General features: G+C 41.5%; 1 protein-coding gene across 1 annotated transcript in view; it reads left to right on the forward strand.

Moving 5' to 3' along the window:
* LOC145205217 (uncharacterized) overlaps positions 1–22,965 on the forward strand; it is a 51,772-nt gene that overhangs the window by 21,642 nt on the left and 7,165 nt on the right. Inside the window, exons 50-72 of the mRNA XM_080077888.1 lie at positions 124–333; positions 567–769; positions 924–1,095; positions 1,217–1,415; positions 1,853–1,989; positions 2,635–2,786; positions 2,924–3,024; positions 3,092–3,267; positions 3,553–3,792; positions 4,098–4,259; positions 4,553–4,726; positions 6,603–6,770; positions 7,501–7,668; positions 7,806–7,966; positions 8,027–8,147; positions 8,357–8,537; positions 8,686–8,924; positions 9,005–9,130; positions 9,246–9,401; positions 9,546–9,733; positions 10,114–10,309; positions 10,414–10,773; positions 11,465–21,661. Of these exons, the coding sequence (XP_079934014.1) occupies positions 124–333; positions 567–769; positions 924–1,095; positions 1,217–1,415; positions 1,853–1,989; positions 2,635–2,786; positions 2,924–3,024; positions 3,092–3,267; positions 3,553–3,792; positions 4,098–4,259; positions 4,553–4,726; positions 6,603–6,770; positions 7,501–7,668; positions 7,806–7,966; positions 8,027–8,147; positions 8,357–8,537; positions 8,686–8,924; positions 9,005–9,130; positions 9,246–9,401; positions 9,546–9,733; positions 10,114–10,309; positions 10,414–10,773; positions 11,465–21,661 (14,187 nt within the window). The remainder of the gene's footprint in view (positions 1–123; positions 334–566; positions 770–923; positions 1,096–1,216; positions 1,416–1,852; positions 1,990–2,634; positions 2,787–2,923; positions 3,025–3,091; positions 3,268–3,552; positions 3,793–4,097; positions 4,260–4,552; positions 4,727–6,602; positions 6,771–7,500; positions 7,669–7,805; positions 7,967–8,026; positions 8,148–8,356; positions 8,538–8,685; positions 8,925–9,004; positions 9,131–9,245; positions 9,402–9,545; positions 9,734–10,113; positions 10,310–10,413; positions 10,774–11,464; positions 21,662–22,965) is intronic.

A 22,965-nucleotide genomic window follows, 5' to 3' on the forward strand; every position in this document is an offset into this window, starting at 1 on the left:
ATATTGTTCAGTATAATCACTCTCAATAGTTGTTGTTTACGTCGAATGACAGAACCCAACAACGTACAACTCAATGCCTCGGGGTTTACGACTTGTACAACTCTTAATTCGATTGTGTTGTAGATGGATCAGCTGTCGACTGCGCTAATTACATCGGAGGAGAGGGCGTGCTAAGTTTTGAACCTGGCGAAAATAAGAAGGATATCCTCATTCCTATAATGAACGATTCAAATGGCGGTCGATCGACTTTTACTGTGGAACTTGGTGAAATTACAGGGCCGGCAGAGTTGGGTGCCAACGAAAGAACTACAGTTTATATTGACAATGTAGCAGGTGTGTTGTGAATCTATTAATTAAAGCTTTAACGACGAAAAGTCTTTGCTTAGTATCATTGGCACATAAAAATACACAACAAATATATTTTTGCTGTTGTTGAAAACTATTTGAGTGAAAAATCATGTTCTTGCATACAAAAGTGAGATTTGTCCTTGATTACTGTATTTCGAGTGTTTGGTGTGAACAATATGAACAATTTAGGCTTCCACGGTCAAAAATGTTTTGTCAAGGTGCCGGTAAATTCGAAATGGCATCGAGACAGCAAAGAGTCAATCAGAGTGACGGAGTGCTTAAAATTGTGGTGCTTCGCAAGAATGGGCGCAAGGGAGAAGCACAAGTGCCTTGGTTTGTTGAAAAAACACTCCTTTCACCAAGTGCCACAGCTGTCCCTACAACACAACAAACTGATGATTACGACAACTTGGAAGGAGTGGTGAGTTTTTTTCGAACTTCGAATCGAAATTCGCTGTAGACCATTTGGTTTGCTGGCTCTTGTAAACAAATTAAGCAGTTTAACATGGTAACGGGAAAGAGTTTCTTTAAAATTTCTGTTCACTTAAAAAATTAAATAATCTACTCTCTTTTAGTTGAACTTTGAAGAAGGTGATGATGAAAAAGAACTAGAAATCCCGCTGTCGACAAAACCACAGGATGATGACATTACAGCAATTGACGTCACACTTCTAACCCCAGTATCGGGTGCTGGTGCCACGTTGGGTGATCCGATTTCCACGAAGGTTACCATTAACAACGATGTCGGTAAGACAAAGAACTGAATCTAAACTGCTGCCAATGCATAATGCACAACCTAAGCTAATTTATGCGTGAGTAGAACCACGGCAATACTTGGTGAGATATTACAAAATTTATGACTTTTTAGATGGTGGAACTGTTGAACTTGAAAACGAAGCGATTGAAGCCTTTGGTACAGATGGTGACGTTCGTATCGTGGTTGTGCGTTCAGGCTCATGTAATCATGCGTGTCATGTCTCATGGGAAGCACAAGACGATACTGCAGTGCGTGGAAAGCATTACCGGGCTGGAAAGGGAATGCTCACATTCGATGAGGGCGAAGACAGGTAACATTTGCTTTAGTAAACTTTTTTTAAGAAAACATACATGAGATAGTTTATACCAGTGGTCGGCAAGCACCGGGCCGCGGCTCGGTACCGGTCCGTGAATCGTTTGTTACCGGGCCGCATACCTGCCTAAAATTCACATTGAATCACAGTTGTAATAACTGTAATTAGTTTTCAGTGCTGAACATTTGTGTTTTTTGAAGGCCGGTCCGTGATAAAAATTTCAGTTTCAAACCGGTCCGCAGTGCAAAAAAGGTTGCCGACCCCTGGTTTACACGATTCTCCTGATTTTACTTTGACAAGCTTTCTTCGCAACTATAAACAATAAAACTTTGATTTATCGTTTTAAGACATTTTAGATTATTTAAGACAAAACATACACTGATCCAACAAAAATGTTTGCCTTGTTTATATTTGTGCTGTTTTTAATTTTATAGCAAAGAAATCATCATTCCCATTGTTAACGACCCATCTGGTGACGTCATGTTTTTCCATGTTGCCTTGGGAACGGTACGCGGGGGTGCTAAACTTGGTGCGATTTGTAAAGCCCAAGTTATGATAGATCACGTGCAAGGTGGGTGTGGTCACGTGTTTTGTATGAAATGTTGTTTTGCTGGGTTTACGTCATTGCGTTACGTCATGTAGTTATTTTGTGCTGTGGGGTCACGGTCTGTTGGTTTTTGCTTGCGTTTTTACACATTTTGTACTTGCATGTTGCTTGTGTGCACGCAGAAATGTCGCAAATCATCGACGTACAGCAGACTACTGCCGTTCTGGTGCCCGAAAACGGTAAGTTGATGTGCAAAGTTTTCTGATTAGAACTTAGAAGCAGCAAGTCCGATAAAAAGTAGTTTTGTATTTTTTTTTGTGAAATCAAACCATTATATGTTAGGTCATCCGTTACTATGTAAACATGTTTGTTTTGTGTTTTGCCAAAAGTATTTGCACTTTGCTACCGTAAAGACGTTGCTGTAAGCACGGATTATGCATGATTCATTGTGTGGTAGAAACCGTACACATTTTGCGCTACATTATGCTCTGTAGACATGGTTTTGAGTTTGGCAAGTTTCATTGCGTTTGCAACAAGTGGTGAACAAATTGCATCCTTTTTTATTAGAAAGTCTGTCCTAAAAAACTTCATGGTGAAAGAACTTATTTACTAACCTTTGAACCGTTAAATCTTTGTACACCGAAAATAATTCCAACATTATAACATTAGTTCACGGGGAGATCGGATTTACCGATTGTGTGATGCAGCAGAAACAGAGCAATGGCAAAATCGTCATCACCATGACGCGAAAAACCGGAAAACGTGGCCGCGTGGTGGTGCCATGGAGCATCGAGAACGCCGCTACCAAATCTCGTTACAATGTAAGTGATAATGACATTTGTTATCGTTGAAATCACAAGGGATTGGTTTGTCTATGTTCCACAGTTGATGCTTATAATATGCGCTTACTTGTGTAAATACTACTTGGGTAAATATTTGTACTCTATGCATTTCTTAGGACTTGCATGGTCAAGAAACTTTCAAAGATGGCGAAGAAGAAAGTCACATAGAAATTGAAACTCCCAGCAAACCACAAGATGCGGAGATTGAAACTTTCAGGTATGTTGGATCTCACCGTTTTTTCACATCCAAGAAATTGTGTGCACTGACACCATTATATTTACAGTGTTGTTCTCGGTGAACCTACCGGAGGTGCTAGGCTTGCTGGCGACACCGAGTGTGCGGTGACAGTGATTAATGACGTCATACCAGGGAAAGTTGCTTTCCCCGAGAAAACGTTTGAAGTGAACCAATCTGACGAGATCGTGAAAATTCCCGTGGTTCGAACTGCCAGAACAGAAGGTAACTAACTTCAATCTGCTGTAAATGTTCGGATTACTAGCAAAGATAAGGGAAAAACTGGACTTGTTTCATAGGCTTGAAATTTAGATATCACCATTATGGTGCGCTTAACCGATGCATGCATATTTATCATGACTTTTTACCAACTGACAAAAACTTACTTCGAATTTTTTTCGCTGATATTAAATGCCCAACTTTTTGTTTGGTTAGGGAGCGTGTTTTAAGCACACGAGGAAGATTGTTTACATATCCGCTGAAAATTATCTTAAAACTAAATGATTTCAGGTAAAATTCGCGTACCTTGGAAATCGAACAGTGGTGACTTAGAATCTCCATATCACAACTTGTCTGGTATTGAGACCTTCGAAGATGGGGACGACGTGTCGCATATCAAGGTTAAGTTGCCACAGCAACCACGAGAAGCTTCGGAGGAAAACTTTGTCGTCACTCTTGCCCCTCCTAAATCGAGCGAAGCTGTTCTGGGTGACATCGACATGTGTGATGTCACAGTGAAGAACGATATTGGTACGAGTTTAATATTTCACGCGGACATATACTTATGGCAAAATAAATACTGTTTAATCTTTTTTGTTGTAATAAAGTTATTTTTGCACGAAATTACCTAATTAGATAAAAATGTTTTTGGTTTGACGTGGTTTTAAAAACGGTTTTAAGAAATTTTGTGGAAGTAATATTATTAAATTCGCCAAAAAATACTCTCTTATTCTTATGAAATCTTTACAGCACTGGAAAATGTAATATATAAAGTTAGGTAGTCACTTTTCTAGATGGTAATTGTTTTCTATTTAAAGCCTGTTTTCTATTTAAAGCACCGGCGCTTATAACGTTCGACGACTCCCAGCACGAAACACTACAGAGTGAGCGCAAGGTTCTCTTGAAAATTGTCCGCACTCAGACCACACAAGGTCGGGTGATCGTGCCATGGAAGATAATACCGGAAAGTCCTGATTCTGTTTACATCGGAGTTACAGGTTCGAATACAAGAACAACTTGTTTTGTTTATTTATTTGTAACTTGAGTAACTACATAACACATGAGAACTTTTTCTTGGGGCCTACATTTTATCTTAATAAAAGAGTCGATGAGCAATCGATGTTACCTTTATCGGTTGGAGACTTCAAAATAGTTTGGGGCCTTTTTTTCCTAATTCAAGTCTAATTAAACTCAAGTAAGCTGAGAAGCCGCAAGTTGTAAACATTTCTCTTTAAAAACTTACATAAAACCTTAACTGCCTGTCGTTCAATTTAACAATTGTTATTATTAGGTGAAGCAACTTTGGAAGACGGTGATGATCATGGAGTTGTTGACATCAATCTTCCACAACTTCCACTTGAAAATCCTGAAGAAACCGTTTCGGTGGCGCTCGAGCCACCAGTGGGCGCTCATGCGAAACTTGCCGATGACGCAATTTGCACCACGAAAATTATACACGATCTTGGTATGTATTCCAATTAAAATAACCTACAAATATGTACCAATTTCGGCGTGAGGACTGCGTCTGTACCGGTTTACTTTAAAGCAATTGTTGGGCATATGGTTTAGGATTGGTTAGATTCTAAACCAGTGATTCTCAAACTGTGTGCCGCGAGAGCTCTCCAAGTGTGCCGCGAAACTTTCAACTTCGAATCTCATTTAAACATCGTTTATTGTTTACGAGATCTAATTTTGCCTGTTCAGTACAGAAATATAATGTTGTTTAGATCAGACGTTTTGCCTCATAGTGTTAGCATGGCATATCAATAATAATCAAAACCTATAGTTAGTATTGAAAGCAAACAATTGCCTTCGTTTATGTGATTAACTCAGTTATATGTCAGTTGTGTTGCAATGAGTATCAGTTCTGCTCAAAAATTTGCCATGGAAAAATATTAAGAAAAGGCTGAATTATCTAAACAGAAAGAGCCAGCTCAGCAACGATGCAAGCGTAAATACATGGAAGATTACGTGCAGTACGGTTTTATTGCTTCTGGGCCTTAGGATCATCGGCTTCCATATTGTATTGTATGTAACACAGCCTTATCTAATCAGTCGCTGGTCCCAAGTAAGCTCAGCAGACACTTGAAACAGAATCATCCGACATTAAAGGATAAACCGAAAGCCTATTAAACCTGGTGTCGCAAACTAACAAGCAAGCTAAGCGAATAGATGGCCATCTGAAGCTCCCGGAAAAAGGGTTGATTGCAAGTTACAAGGTGGCTCACTTGTTGGCCAAACGTAAAAAAGGCGCACACAGGCGCAGAATCAGTTACTGCACCAGCGTTAGCGATTGTTGTCGAAACTATGCTTGGATCAGAAGCGGCAGATCAAGTTCGTCGAGTTCCATTGTCAAATAACACGATTTCAAGATAAATAAAAGACCGATTTAAAAGACCAAGTTTGTGAACACTTCGTGGGCCAAATAGATGAATTACGGGCTCTACAAGTTGACGAATCAACTGACAGAGCTGGGAAACCTCACCTGCTCGCTTTTATAAGGTTCGTGAAGAATGAAAAAAAGTTATTTTCAAGACGACCTTTGGTGGCTGAAAGTCTTGTTTCTTTCTGACTTGTTCGACAAACTGAACAATTTGAACTCAAGTCTCCAAGGTCCAACAGAAAATATAATTACGTTAACATCAAAATTAAAATCACTAGATGAAAAAATGATTTTATGGAAAATTAAAATCTCAAAAGGAAGAGGAAAAATCCCGCTGTAAATACATCTTCACTGAAAAAGAACATTATCCCGGAAATTTTGCAAACATTAACTGGACTTCAGCTGGCAATTCAACACTACTTTCCAGAGTTTGCAGTAAACGATTATAAGTGGGTAATCAATCCGTTTGCAACTAATGCAGCAAATGACTGTTCTACAGAAGAGGAAGAGCAGCTCATCGATTTGCGTAACGACCCATATCTCCAATCAACGTTTTCGCAAAAGAGCTTAGACGAGTTTTGGCTGTCTACTTTAAGATCGTATCCAGTAATCAGTGCCAAGGCCATCAAAATAATCTTGTCATTTGCATCTTCGTGGCAGTGCGAATACGGGTTTTCTGCTTTGACAGAAATTAAAAGCAATAAACGACAGAGGCTTTTGGAGCTTGATGACGAAATGCGAGTTTGTACGTCAACACTGGAACCTCGCATTAATTTGATTTGCTGCCAAAAACAGTCTCACCCGTCGCATTGAGGCAAAATAAAAAAATATTCACTTTTTGTGTTATTTGTTTGCAGGGATGCCGCGAAAATAAGTATAGTTTCTTAGTGTGCCGCAAGACAAAAAAATTTGAGAACCACTGCTCTTAACATACAAATATTGCACTTTCTTGCTGTAGGGGAAGGAATGATTGAAATGAGGTCACATGACGTGACATGCAGCAGCGAAGAAGGAGAGGCTCTTGTCGCTGTTGTCAGGAAACTCGGATACGATTTCCCAGCTGAAGTCACGTGGTATACAGAGGATGATGACGCACTTTTCGGTCAACATTATGACGCCGAAAAAGGTAATCGTACCTACGCACGTTTTGTTTTTGTCGCTAACATTACATCGAAACAAAGATGTGCGTGTGGTTAGTAGTTCCGTTCTAGGTTATTTATAAATTCGCCGTGGGCCATGTTTTGTAAAATTTTGGTCGCATTTTTTTGCGGTTTACAGTGAGATGTGGTTTGTCAATTGGCAAAACTGCCGAACTGGTGTTTAACCACTTGACCACCAACAGTGTGTACTTACGGTCGTCTTGAGGCATTAAAACTGAACCATGTTTGGTTGCGATTTTCTGTTATGTGTTATGGTCGCATTAAACTTAATTCAAGATTAAAGGGTCTGGACGATTGGGCGGATTTCCTTCAATTAACTTTTACCACTACTATGGCTGGAACGTTAAATGCTTTTATTACTTTACCTCACCCACTGTGGAAGACCGGCAATGTTGCCCAAAAACTTATACAATTTTTAGCCTTTTTCCAATTGCTTAGTGTAGTGGTTCTTCGCCACTTTGCCGCGACACATATAACGTGTAGTTTTCCAATTGTGTCAAAAAATGTTAGAACTTCGTTATGATCTTGTTTGCTACGAAAACCAGACTCATGGTCACATATAAATGATTGTTTTGGTGTACTGCAAACCAATGTTCAAATGTATCGTAAACAATAATGTGTCGTGTTAGTGTGCCACAACTTAAAATGGACGGAAAGCACTGGCAACACTTTACTAAAATTTCTTTGTCGTTTTAGGAAAACTAAAATTCAAACCCGGTGAAGCGGAACGCAACATCCACATCCCGCTTATCAATGATCCGAGCGGGGAGTCACGTGTTTTCAAAGTTCATCTCCAAGACGTGAAAGGACGAGACAAGATCGGCGACAACGACTGCTGTCACGTGACTATCGACAACGAAGCTAGTAAGTTGAAATTAAAACCATTCAAAACGGCATTTAAGACATGACATTATGGGTTAGATTGAGTTTATCATACCATTATGATGTGATGAGCCCATCTCCTTGTAAATGCATTTTGCATGTTTTAATTTTACTTTTAGCGCCGCCGAATGTCGTTGGTGATTTCGAGGCTGATTTGGTTGCCCCGCAAGTTGTCCACACCACGTGGTTACCTGCAGATGAGGGTGCACCAGTGGAAGGTTACAAAGTGACTTACTGGAGTCGACCCGGTACAGTGAAAACCCTGCAGCTACCCAAAGATGTAAGTTGGTGCAAAAATTGTTGTGTCTTGCATTCAACAATGTTATTTGTTATGTTAAAGGCCACGGAGGCCGATCTGGATGACCTGCAACCCAACACTTCGTATCAAGTAAATGTTCGTCCGTTCAACAACGTCGGTGACGGTCTTGCATCCGACACTGTTGTAGTTGAAACCCAACCAGGTAAAATAATTTTGATATTTATACGTTTGATTGTTATGGTATATCACTTTTGCAAAAATGATCAGAAACTCAATAAATATATTCACTAACTCACATTTTTAGATGTTTCTAAGAGGGATTTATTCTCGTTGCTACTAAATATGAAACAAAAAATGTTGCTAACATCAATTTACACATAAAATTTTTACACATAATTTGTTTTCCTTTAGAGTTGCGACTTTCGTATCAGAGTCCGGTACAAGCCAAGACAAGTCAAAAAACGAGCGAGTTTGTTCTTAAACGTAACATCAAAGAATTCAAGGACGTAGTCACGTGGAAAATTGTAAAAGAGATTCGTCGTCGCAGAAAAACTGCAAGTTCCACATCATCCAGTCAATCCAGCTCCTCAAGGTAAATAAACAACTTATAAACAACTTGTAATCGAATATACAGTAAAAAAATAAATTATCTAAATTTTTGATAAAATTGCCGGATACGTTGGTTTGTATAATGTTAATGTATGAATATTTAGATTTATAAACAAAACTTTTCTGTTAAGTTCGTCGGATAGTAGCGATGCCTCAGAAGAACCTTTGGTCGTGAGCAGCGGTGAACTTCAATACGAGCCTGGAAACGACGTCGCCACTTTGCAGTTCCCACTTAAACAAGACATGCGTCATTCGTCACAAGTCTATCGTATATTGGTCAGAAAAAAGCCACGTGACGGCGTCAGCGAGGAGGAACTTGAACGCGAGCGCCCCCTAGCGACAGTTGAACTAAACGTTGTCAATGATACCGGTTTGTAAATTTGTTAATAATGATGAAAAGTAGTTCGTTCCTGTTTTCAACTAGTTTTTACCAATACGTATTTGAAAAAGGTTATCCAGGCCGGGTTCGCAAACCGTTTGCTGCCTCAATGAACCCACATGAATGTACAGTGTCTTGGGAACCACCAGCGCTTGGTGGACCAGTGGAAGGTTACAAAGTTATTGCTAAATCAGATGGTAAGTAATCAAGGTTAAATCCGAAGCTTTATTTGCTTGTTTGCTTGTAACGAAATAACTGTATGAAAATGTCTTTGTGTAATAAGTGTGAAAAGTTTGGCATTTTGTATTGCAGATGCGGACGATGTTGAAGAAACTGTTGGACCCGATGAAAGGAAAGTTACTCTTACTGCTTTGAAACCATCCACTAAATATCGTGTATACGTTCAACCGTTTAATAAGATCGGATATGCCCAGCCATCGTCCACAGCACATGCTATTACACAAGATGGTACGAAACAAACGTTTTTTATTTATTTTCCGGGCTATACTGTAAATTTTATCTAACTTTTGAGTTTGGAACTGTATAGTGTAGATGTTTATTGATGTAATGATGTTTGGTTCCCAAGTCAGTCAGCCTATTTTCATCACATAGAAATGAAAGTGGAGTTTTCCGAGCGTTTCTACTCGTTCAAGACCAGTGACAAGGTTGCAGTGATTCCTATCAAACGTCACTTTACACGAGGTTATGCTACTTTGCATTGGAATGTTCGTTGGTGTAAGCGCAGTGACGCATCTGATGTTTCGTCATCATCCTCATCCGATTCTGAATCTGAATCCGAAGTAAGTAATGTCTTGCAATTTCTTTTTAATTGTTGCCAGAATCTCAGCACTTTTACTTTAAACGTTATGTTGGACACAGCTATTGTGTATTGTGGCTTTAAGTACACCGTTGAATCTCCTTATAAATATAAACTATAAAAAAACTAGATGAATGAAATAGCAAAATTGTTTTAAAGAATAAGTCAATGAAGATAATTGAAGAATATATACATTTTGTCTAAATTCCATCTTCAGTTCTTATAAATGAAAGCAATACGATAAAACATGTAATAAAGTAAATGAAACGCAACAGAGTGAAGTTTAGACTTTTATAAAAATACACTTGTTTTGAAACCATGGTTTAGCATAAATGGCGATTTGTTAACGTTTATCCCTTTCAGGTTCGTGGTCGGGATTGGGCTTCAGGATCAATCACATTCCAGGATGGAGTGGACAAGGCTGAGGTTCGAATTCCTTTGCAGCAAGCAACACCTGCTCCTGTGCCACGAAAGAGATCATTCTTCTGGCTCTACGTGGTCGATCCCAATAAAAAGAAGAGACTTGCTGCAATGAGATGCAAACTCGTTGATGACAAGGGTATATGTCATAGAATAATTAGCTAAAAGCATTATTAAAATATTAGTTACTATCTATTATCAAGGTTGGTTTTGATTTCCGTGTAACCCATTGGTCATTTACAGCTTATGGGTCTGTTGGTTTTGCAAATGATCTGGTCAGCCTCCAGGGCGATCACGATGTCCCTGACATTCTTCTCTTGCCATTGTCACGTGATAACGGCTCAGAGGGTCACGTGATCGTGACGTGGGAGGCTAGCGTTGCCGATGCCGCCGATTATCTGTTGTCGACCGATTCGTCGGTCGGCACTGTGGCGTTTGTAGATGGTGATACTGAGGCCTCTGTTGTGTTGCGTCTTAACCCGTCGTGGGTTGATGACTTCCAATCACGTGATCCTGTTGACGTAAATGTGGAGTTGACGTCAGCAGAGAGGGGAGCTGAGTTGGTTGATGAACGTCGATCTTGCAAAGTTAAATTGTTTCCCGGTGAGGGTCGAATTAGCCATCTTGTTGGGATTCGTTGGTTATCTTCTTTAGATGCATCTTGTTCTCTTCTGGGATGGAATCTCCATCTCACAACAAACACACTAAACACATTCATCGTCGATTGTTTTACCAACATTACCCTACTGCATGGCACTTGTCCGTAACCGATTTGCGTTGGTCTAAGTTGTAGACCATTAAATCAAAATAATCAATTATTTTTTCCCAAACTCACATCACACACAATCAACTACACACCAAAAACTTACTGGTCTGTCAATACCAAACAACCCTTGCGAGCAAATAACGAACCTAATCGTTCCACAACCATTTTCTACGTTACAGGCATTGTATAACCAATAACTACTTACATGCGTAACACTTCCGTGTAGCGAAGTGCGCCGGTTTGTCCAACCTAATTGGTCGAATGTTATGCGAGTGGCATGAACTTTCAACTCTACCTCTTAGACGTAAACAAGGTAATGTTGCATGTACTTTCAAATTTATGTGAACCAAATTGAGTGAGACAATTAGGTTGTTGTGTAGGCAATTAACGAAAATTAACCTTTGCACGATAACCAGTGATGAAAAACCTACATAGCGTCTGCTGTTAAATAGAACTGCATTAGTATTTTTTGTACTTTTTTCACCCAACTTTAAAACAGTAGACTTAAAACCGACTGTTTTGTTTCAGCGGAAAGAGGAGTGATATCTGTGTTACCCCAAACAAGGCAAATCAAATGGCCAGTTGATACAATTGAATTTGAAATTCTGAGAGAGAATGGAAGTTATGGGCCAATGCGCGTAGCTTGGTCGATAGGTGACAGTGCTAGTTGCAGCTCATCCAGCTCGTCCAGTTCGTCCAGCTCCTCAAGTGATTCGAGTGATGACGGTGAAAGTCTTTCCCGTTATTTTCAACAAATTTCGGGCGACGTCTGGTTTGCTAACAACGAAAATTCACGAAAGTTTGATGTTTCCACACACCCGGATGTCATGTTGGAAGAAGACACGTTTGCATGTCTTTCGATTGCTCCTATGACACCTGGTGTTGCTTTGAAGGATGGTGGAGTAATCTCAACTTTAACTTTGATGCCTGAGAGGGGTTGCGTGGCAGTGGAACCTGTAAATGCTGATATAAGTTGGCCACCGCCAGACAATTCAATCGAGTTTAATGTAAAACGTAACCTTGGAACTTGCGGTCGAGCGTACTTGCAGTGGGACCTCAAGCAAAACGAGCCAAGTGACAGTGATTCTGGTGAGTTGTTTCAACAGACTACTGGCGACATCCATCTTGCGAACGGGGAATCAGAACGTTTCTTTAGGATACCGGTATCCACTGACGTGTACGGACCACGCAAGGACTCCAGCTACTCTTTGAATATCACGCCAATCACACCAGAGCTAACTGTAGATCCAAGCTCGGAAAGCGTTCAGTTTACCATGCTTGAACGTGTACCTCCGGGCACAATATCGTTCGAACGCAGACATGTCGACTGTAAAACTGAAAATGTGTCGCAAATTGAGATACCGGTAGTACGCGAAAATGGCACTGGTGGAAAAGTCACTGCTGAATACTTTACACGAGACGAAACTGCGTCGGCTGGGGTTGAATATGAAGAAGATTTAGCGCAAGGGGTGGTCTCATTTGATGACGGCCAATCCCAAAGCAGCATAGTGCTAAACCTAGTCCAAGGTGCCAAGTACAGAAAACCAAAGAAGCTTTTGATTGAACTTGGGCTGACATCTGGTGATGCTGAACTTGGTACTTTGTATGAAACAGAGGTGATGTTACTTCCGACCTACGTTGAGCCTCCAGGCGTAATTGGCTTCGAAAGTGATGACGACGTGCAGTTGTGCGTGAATGACTCCCAAAACTTGGAAGTTATCGTAGACAGAAGCGAAGGTGTTGAAGGCGACGTCGGTGTTCTCTGCATTATTAAGAGCGAAAGCTCGGAAGAGGCGGAAAAACACTTTGCAAGCCTTGAAAAAGAGATAGCATTTGCCGATGGCGAAACAAAGTGCGAAGTAAACATTGACTTGCTAAAGGAGCGTTACCGAAAGTCTTTACATTTTTCGATCGTCTTGGCCAAACCAAAGGGTGGTGCAAAACTTGGAAAACGCACTGAAAAGAGGCTAACGTTGTTACCAACGTACGTTGAACCGCCCGGAAAATTTACCATCCCTAAACTTGAACATCAGAAGTTCAGCACCTGTGCCACATACAAAAGCACATACCAGATAACGTTGGACAGAACGGGTGGTGTCGGGGGAGATGTAGCTGTAAATTACAGAACTGAAGATGGGACAGCCGTTGAAGGAAAACATTACAAAGGAAGCAGTGGCGTGTTAAACGTAAAAGATGGGGAAAAGAATGGTACATGCGACATAGAGTTGTTACCTTGCGAATATCGCGAAGAGTTGTTTTTCTATGTCTATGTTGAAAAACCACAAGGTGGCGCTGAACTTGGCGAAGAGAAGCAAATGAAGATCACGCTACTACCGACAGATACAGAACCACCTGGAGTGCTTCATTTGCCACAAGAGTCCGTCAAAGCTGATTCCAACGAGTCGGAAATCATTAAAATACCAATTTCCAGAACCAATGGAGTTGGTGGTGAAGTAACAGTACGCGTTAAAACGATTGACGACAGTGCAAAGGACGATGTTCATTACAAAGGTATTGACGGGACAGTTACTCTCAAAGATCGCCAGGACCATGTCGACTTGCCAATTTCTTTGCTTCCAGCTGTTTACAGAAAAGAGCTCAAGTTTTATATTGAGATTGGAAATGCATCTGGAGGAGCAGATGTTGAGAACAACAAGCTAACCATCGTTCTGCTTCCTACAGACACGGAACCAGAGGGAGTGATTGCGTTGCCGAACGACGCAGAAGTTAAAGTAGATGCAAATGAAGATAAAATGGCTAAGATACCAATAAAGCGAGTTAATGGTGTCGGTGGTGAAAAGATTTTGAAATACAAAACAAGCGATGGGAGTGCCAAAGCTGGAATCCACTACGAGTCTGCGGAAGGCGATATTACACTCAAAGATCGTCAAGCTGACGAAAATATCGAGATAAGGCTGCTGCCAGCAATGTACAGGGACACATTGGCTTTTAGCGTACTCATTGAAGATCCAAGTCAGGAGACAGAAGTTACTGCACCAGTCAAGCTGTTGCCAACTGACACCGAACCGCCTGGTAAACTTACTTTACCTGATTGTGACGACCTTGTTTCCAATGCTAATGATGATAACGTCGTAAAAATTCCTGTGAGGCGAGTTAAAGGTGCAGGTGGTGAAGTTTCTGTTGCAATCAAAACACACGATGATACCGCATTGGATGGAGTCCACTATGTAGGCATAGATGGAAGGGTGACTTTGAAGGACAGACAAACTGAAGCTGAAATACCAGTGCAACTCATATCTACCATGTACAGAAATCCACTGAAATTTACTGTTGAAATCAGCGATCCCTCAGATGGAGCAGATCTCGGAAACAATCCCCATAGTCACGTGACTTTACAGCCTACTGATGAAGAACCAGAGGGAAGGCTGACTTTTATATCGGAGTCTGGCCAACCAAGTACTGAAGTGAATGCGAATGATTGCGAAACTGTCACGATCGATGTTGGGCGAATGGACGGAGTTGGTGGAGACAAAACTGTGCATTTTAGAACAAAAGAGGGTTCTGCAAAAGACGGAAAACATTTCAAGGGATGCGAGGGAACCTTAGTTTTGAAAGATCGTGAATCGAAAGGAAGCATTTTCATTCCTCTTCTACCTGAAGTTTATCGCGATACATTATTATTTGACGTTGAAATTCACGACCCTAGTGCACCTACCGATAAAGTAACAACCACGATTAAACTTTTACCCACAGACAATGAACCCGAAGGTGAGATTTCGATACCAGATGATGCTGGAGTTGAAGTAGATGCAACAAAAGACAAATCAGTGATGATTCCCGTGAAAAGAGTTAATGGTGTCGGTGGTGAAAAGATTTTGAAATACAAAACAAGCGATGGCAGTGCTAAAGCTGGAATTCACTACGAGTCTGCGGAAGGCGATATTAGATTGAAAGATCGCCAAGCAGATGATAATGTGAAAATTAAGCTGCTGCCAGCAATGTACAGAGATACATTGGACTTTAATGTAATCATTGAAGACCCAAGTCAGCAGACAGAAGTTACTGCACCAGTCAAGCTGTTGCCAACTGACACCGAACCGCCTGGTAAGCTTACTTTACCTGATTGTAATGATCTTGTTTCCAATGCCAATGATGTTGACGTCATAAAAATTCCTGTGAGGCGAGTTGAAGGTGCAGGAGGTGAAGTTTCTGTTGCAGTCAAAACACACGATGATACCGCATTGGATGGAGTCCACTATGTAGGCATAGATGGTAGAGTGACTTTGAAGGACAGACAAACTGAAGCTGAAATACCAGTGAAGCTCCTATCTACCATGTACAGAAACCCACTAAAATTTACTGTTGAAATCAGCGATCCCTCAGATGGAGCTGATCTCGGAAACAATCCACATACTCACGTGACTTTACAGCCTACTGATGAAGAACCAGAGGGAAGGCTGACTTTTATATCGGAGTCTGGCCAACCAAGTACTGAAGTGAATGCGAATGATTGCGAAACTGTCACGATCGATGTTGGGCGAATGGACGGAGTTGGTGGAGACAAAACTGTGCATTTTAAAACAATAGAGGGTTCTGCGAAAGACGGAAAACATTTCAAGGGATGCGAGGGAACCTTAGTTTTGAAAGATCGTGAATCGAAAGGAAGCATTTCAATTCCTCTTTTACCTCAAATTTTCCGCGATACATTGACATTTGACGTTGAAATTCACGACCCTAGTGGACCTACCGATAAAGCAACCACAACTATTAAACTTTTACCCACAGACAATGAACCCGAAGGTGAGATTTCGGCACCAGATGATGCTGGAGTTGAAGTAGATGCAACAAAAGATAAATTAGTGATGATTCCAGTGAAAAGAGTTCATGGTGTCGGTGGTGAAAAAAATTTGAAATACAAAACAAGCGATGGCAGTGCCAAAGCTGGAATCCACTACGAGTCTGTTGAAGGCGATATTATTCTCAAAGATCGTCAAGCTGACGAAAATATCGAGATAAGGCTGCTGCCAGCAATGTACAGGGACACATTGGCTTTTAGCGTAATCATTGAAGATCCAAGTCAGCAGACAGAATTTACTACACCAGTCAAGCTGTTGCCAACTGACACCGAACCGCCTGGTAAACTTACTTTACCAGATTGTGACGATCTTGTTTCCAATGCTAATGATGAAAACGTCGTAAAAATTCCTGTGAGGCGAGTTGAAGGTGCAGGTGGTGAAGTTTCTGTTGCAATCAAAACACACGATGATACCGCATTGGATGGAGTCCACTATAAAGGCATAAATGGAAGGGTGACTTTGAAGGACAGACAAACCGAAACTGAAATACCAGTGCAGCTTCTGTCTTCCATGTACAGAAATCCACTGAAATTTACTGTTGAAATCAGCGATCCCTCAGATGGAGCTGATCTCGGAAACAATCCACATACTCACGTGACTTTACAGCCTACTGATGAAGAACCAGAGGGAAGGCTGACTTTTATATCGGAGTCTGGCCAACCAAGTACTGAAGTGAATGCGAATGATTGCGAAACTGTCACGATCGATGTTGGGCGAATGGACGGAGTTGGTGGAGACAAAACTGTGCATTTTAGAACAAAAGAGGGTTCTGCAAAAGACGGAAAACATTTCAAGGGATGCGAGGGAACCTTAGTTTTGAAAGATCGTGAATCGAAAGGAAGCATTTTCATTCCTCTTCTACCTGAAGTTTATCGCGATACATTATCATTTGACGTTGAAATTCACGACCCTAGTGCACCTACCGATAAAGCAACGACAACGATTAAACTTTTACCCACAGACAATGAACCCGAAGGTGAGATTTCGATACCAGATGATGCTGGAGTTGAAGTAGTGGCAACAAAAGACAAATCAGTGATGATTCCAGTGAAAAGAGTTCATGGTGTCGGTGGTGAAAAGATTTTAAAATTTAAAACCAGCAATGGGAGTGCTAAAGCTGGAATTCACTACGAGTCTGCGGAAGGCGATATTAGATTGAAAGATCGCCAAGCAGATGATAATGTGAAAATTAAGCTGCTGCCAGCAATGTACAGAGATACATTGGACTTTATTGTAATCATTGAAGATCCAAGTCAGCAGACAGAATTTACTACACCAGTCAAGCTGTTGCCAACTGACACCGAACCGCCTGGTAAGCTTACTTTACCTGATTGTGACGATCTTGTTTCCAATGCTAATGATGATAACGTCGCAAAAATTCCTGTGAGGCGAGTTGAAGGTGCAGGAGGTGAAGTTTCTGTTGCAATCAAAACACACGATGATACCGCACTGGATGGAGTCCACTATAAAGGCATAGATGGAAGGGTGACTTTGAAGGACAGACAAACTGAAGCTGAAATACCAGTGCAGCTTCTGTCTACCATGTACAGAAATCCATTGAAATTTGCTGTTGAAATCAGCGATCCCTCAGATGGAGCTGATCTCGGAAACAATCCCCATACTCACGTGACTTTACAGCCTACTGATGAAGAACCAGAGGGAAGGCTGACTTTTATATCGGAGTCTGGCCAACCAAGTACTGAAGTGAATGCGAATGATTGCGAAACTGTCACGATCGATGTTGGGCGAATGGACGGAGTTGGTGGAGACAAAACTGTGCATTTTAGAACAAAAGAGGGTTCTGCAAAAGACGGAAAACATTTCAAGGGATGCGAGGGAACCTTAGTTTTGAAAGATCGTGAATCGAAAGGAAGCATTTTCATTCCTCTTTTACCTCAAATTTTCCGCGATACATTGACATTTGACGTTGAAATTCACGACCCTAGTGCACCTACCGATAAAGCAACCACAACTATTAAGCTTTTACCTACAGACAATGAACCCGAAGGTGAGATTTCGGCACCAGATGACGTTGGAGTTGAAGTAGATGCAACAAAAGATAAATCAGTGATGATTCCAGTGAAAAGAGTTCATGGTGTCGGTGGTGAAAAGATTTTGAAATATAAAACAAGCGATGGCAGTGCTAAAGCTGGAATCCACTACGAGTCTGCTGAAGGTGATATTACACTGAAAGATCGCCAAACTGATGGTGATGTGGAAGTAAAGCTGTTGCCGGCAACATACAGAGATACACTGGACTTTACTGTAACTCTTAAGGATCCTGGTCAAGACAAAGAAGTACCTTTTAGAGTAAAGCTTTTACCCACTGACTGTGAACCAGCTGGAAAGATGACAATGTCCGACGTGGTGCAAGTTAATGCCAATGACGTTGATGTCGCTATGGTTACTGTACAACGGGTCGGTGGAGTTGGTGGACAAGTATCTGTTGCAATAAAAACTGCTAATAATAGTGCTGTTGATGGCGTCCATTACAAGGGCATGGACGGCCGCGTAACATTAAAGGACAGACAGCAGAATGTTAAATTGCCAATAGCCCTTGTCCAAGAAAGCTACCGAACACCACTCAAGTTTTATGTTATAATGGATGACCCAATCGGAGAGGCAGAAATTTCTGAAGACAATAAATGCACGGTGACACTTTTACCAACGGATACAGAACCACAAGGATTTTTAGGATTTTTAGACAGGCAAAGTGAAGAAATTTCGGTCAACGCCAACGAGATTGGACGCCTTGAAATCCCAGTGAAAAGGTACTCTGGCATCGGAGGAACTGTAACGGCGTCGTACAACACCATCGATGGGTCGGCAAAAGCTGGAAAACACTACTTGCCGGTTTCGGGAACTTTAACTTTTGGAGATCGTCAAGACAGCGACGAAATATCGATAACTTTGTTACCAGAAACGTATCGCAACGAGCTTGACTTTGAACTTGAAATACAGTCTAGTGACGACAAGAAAACATCAAACATGAAAATACTTCTAGCACCAACTGACACCGAAACACCAGGCGAACTGACCTTGCCTGACAATGATGTACTTGAAGTTAGTGCCAAGAATTGCAACAGTCTTGGAATTCCGATAAGACGCAAGAACGGGGCAGGTGGCGAAGTTTCCTTCCGTGTGCGAACCATAGACGGAACAGCTCAGGACGGAAAACACTACAGAGGGATCAACCGTCAAATTACCCTCAAAGACCGTGAAGAGTTTGTTGAGGTAGAAGTCCCTCTACTCCCACTCCTTTACCGCGACAAACTCGACCTGGTTGTGGAAATTGACCAACCACAGGGCGGGGCTACCCTCGGTGACGTCAGCAAGTCAACTGTGACGTTTTTGCCGACTGACGACGAGCCAGCTGGGAACTTGACTTGGCCCGGGTTAGACAATGACGATACAGTTACGTGCGATGGAAGCACTGTCAAACACGTCGTTGTGCCGATTAGACGCGTTAATGGTAAGGGCGGGCCTATCTCAATCTCATACCGCACTAGGGATGATACCGCAAAAGCAGATGAACATTACGTACCGACTTCTGGCAACTTGACTATTGGTGACAGGAAAACTGAAGGCGAAATACGCATTCCAATAAAACCTAAAATGTACAGAAGCGAGTTGAAGTTTTTCCTGGAGATTGGCCGGCCTGACGGCGGAAAAAGCGAAGTACAAATTGTCCTGCAGCCAACTGATAAGGAACCGAGGGGCGAGGTCGTGTTTAAAGCAGATAAGGATCTGGTCAAAACGAATGCAAATGAAGCGGACAGTGTCGATATTAATTTGGCAAGGATTGGTGGCGTTGGCGGAGAAATGCATCTCCATGTTAAGACTGAGGACGGAAGTGCAAAGAGAGATAAGCATTATACCAGCGTTGAGAGAAATTTTGTGATCAAAGATCGCGAACAGGAAGCTCAAATCAAAGTTCCATTGCTCAAAGAAATGTACAACGACCCCAAGTCCTTCTACGTGGTATTGACCGATCAACACACACAAAAATCAACTAAAATGACCGTCATGCTCTTTCCTACTTACATTGAACCTCCTGGTGAGATTACATTCGAAACCGATAAAATAAAACTCGGTGAACCTGAAGATAGAAAGGTGATTATTCCTCTCAAACGCGAAAATGGATGTGGTGGCAAAGTTGGAATGAGCTATGAAACAATACCAGGTAGCGCAAAAGCAGGAGTGCATTTTGAACCTGCGTCTGAAGTGCTTGAACTTGAAGATGGGGCAAAGGATTGTGCAGTTGAGATAAAACTTCTTAATGCAAAGTATAGAAGCGAACTGGACTTTCATGTCAGACTCTTTGATCCTGTGGGTGGGATACAACTTAAGCAATCTGATATTGAAATCAAACTTCCTCCTACAGACACAGAACCGACTGGTAAATTGTTTTTTGATTCTCCAGATGGCGGTCTAAGCTTTGATACCGATGATTCAAAAGTCCTGAAAATTCCGTTAATACGCAAGGGTGGCTGCGGCGGTGACGTTTATATTGATTACGCCACGGCTGACGGTACGGCCACAAGCGGAGAACATTACGTTGCCACGTCGGGAAAGGCCGTTGTTGGCGATAGGGAGACGAAAGGACACATTGAAATTGATACCGTAGCATGCAAAAGAATTGAAGAGAAGTTTTTCACTATCCTCCTAACTGACCCTGAAAATAATCGTTCAGAGCAAGTCCAAGTCACATTGCAGCCCAATGAAGAACCGACAAGCTATGAATTTGACTGTAAACTGTCTAAAATAAAGGCTTGTGTCCTGGATGACGATGTCGTACGTATACCCATACGCAGAAGCAGCGACAAATGTCAAAACTCAATTCCCCTGTCGTACAAAACAAAACCGGGATCTGCCAAACCCGACAAGCACTACACTACTAGCAAGGGCTTGGCGCAAATTCCAGAGGACTCAGACCAATGCACTATTGAGATCCCTCTTAAGAAATCGGTATACAGGCGTTCTGTGAACTTTTTTGTACATGTGAGAAATCAGATGGGTATAATTTACGTTGTTGAGGTTGTTCTTAGTGCCACAAAGGAGGATCCACCTGGAATACTTGAGTTTTCATCACCCAATTTCACTTTCCCTGCCTTCACTGGCACATCAGGAAACCCACAGATTTCAATCCCTATAATGCGCATGTTCGGTTCAGGTGGCGAAGTGTGCGTGGACTACTTTACCCGAGACAACACAGCTATCAACGGCAAACATTACGAGGAATCAAGCGGACAAGTTACCTTTGAAGACGGACAGACTGTTAAGGATATTGATATCAAACTGCTGCCATACAATCAGTACACAAAAGATCTGTCTTTCGTTATTGAACTTGGCTTAGCAAGTGGAGGGGCTGAAGTTGAAGGAAACTATGAGACAGAGGTTGAGCTTCGTGCTCCTCTTGACGAAAACGATCCCGGGATGCTTGGATTCGAATCCACACGGACTGTCATCTCTTCAACGCGTCTACAACAGAAGAAGAATAAACCAGTGAAAATTGAGATTCCGGTTCGTCGGACGATCGGTTGTCGTGGAGCAGTTGCTGTCGATTTTTTCACTCGTGACAATACAGCAGTCTCGGGGCAGCATTACGTTGAAACACAAGGCGAATTGCCGTTTGCTGCTGGTGAAATCCGCAAAAGCATTAAAGTCGATCTATTGCCGGGTTCTCACTACAAAAAGCAATGCTCATTTACTGCCGAGCTCGGGGCCGCTACCGGTGATGCTGAAGTGGGTTTGTACGAAACAGAGGTGGTTTTAAACCCGCTGAGAAGGAGATCATCTGCAAGCAGTTCCAGCAGTTCGTCAAGCTCATCTAGCAGTTCATCCAGTTCGTCCGACGAAGATGTGTTTCGGTCATCGCACACAGAAATTGTGAGACGGGAGATTGGAAGTACTGCTGTGATGACTGAACATAGTGAAATAAAAACTGTTACATTCACAACTTACCAGACTCAAACAACTTACGAGACCAGCATACACCGCCATCAAGAATTCGAAGGTAAATCTAATTTTTCACACACTCTGTTTTAATTGTGTTTTTGCATTATGGGTACATAAAGTTACCTTGTGTATTGCGGGTTTTGGAAGGCCTGTGTAAATTACTTAATTGATTTTTCAACCAAAGTGAAGCTTAACACAGAAAATGGTCAACCTCTTTGAGTATGAAATGTATTAAGTAATTATAAGTAACAACACTATGTTCTAATGTGAGCCAAATGGATAAAGTCGACTTTTTGTAGTAAATGTATTAAGACTATTGTTAAATCAAACTGTCAGATTTTAAGCTTCTCTAAATGAATTGAAATAACAATAACTTTTTCTCTTTCACAGATGATGGAACAGCTGGTGAAATCGGATTTCCAGACGAGCATTATGAATTTGAACTTGGTGTTGGCACCGAAGCTGTGGTGCCGGTTGCTCGTACTTTTGGTCTGACCGGAGAAGTCACTGTTGATTGGTTTACTCGGGAAAACACAGCGGTTGCTGGTAGAGACTTTATTGAGTCCGAGGGGCAGATTACCTTCGCTCATGGTCAGCCTTCTGCGGAGATCAAGGTCCCGTTAGTAGATCCACGAAAAACCGCAGGCGAAAAATTCACTGATCGGAGTTTTATCGTTGAGTTGGGCGAACCTGATGGGGGCGCAACTATGGCTCGCTACGAGACTAACGTAGTGATTTATGGCCCCCAAGGTGATTCCTCGGCCAGAAAAGGTTGGTTATATCAAACAAAATTGTAAAAAAGTGCACAGAAAGAATTAGCTCACACTTTGTTTACAAAATATACACAAAGAAAATATCATAAAAACCATCGTACCAATACTCAATAATATGCTGGCAGTTAATCATTTTAGTCACAAAGTCTTCGTTTTTTTGCAATTTTAGCGTCTGGCGAGGATTCGAGCCCAGGTGAACACTTGTAGCGCCGCTTTGCTTTGGAAAATGCAATTTTTAAAATAAAAAACATAAAAAACATTGCATTTTCGTTAATTCGATTTTGTTTCACAGGCAAACATCGAGCTTCGTCCAGTCGAAAATAACCTTTGTATTACTAACTGTGTGCTTTGTAAATAACCTAGAAAAGCTACATACTTTACTTTACCATTAAAAAAGTGTTACTGTTCGAGATTGTATCTAACAACTATTCCACTAAACCTCACTAAACTTATATGTTTACTTTCGTTTTGCTATGTGGTT

This window comes from Phallusia mammillata, chromosome 8 (assembly GCF_965637545.1).
Source record: "Phallusia mammillata chromosome 8, kaPhaMamm4.hap1.1, whole genome shotgun sequence".
Taxonomy (NCBI): domain Eukaryota; kingdom Metazoa; phylum Chordata; class Ascidiacea; order Phlebobranchia; family Ascidiidae; genus Phallusia; species Phallusia mammillata.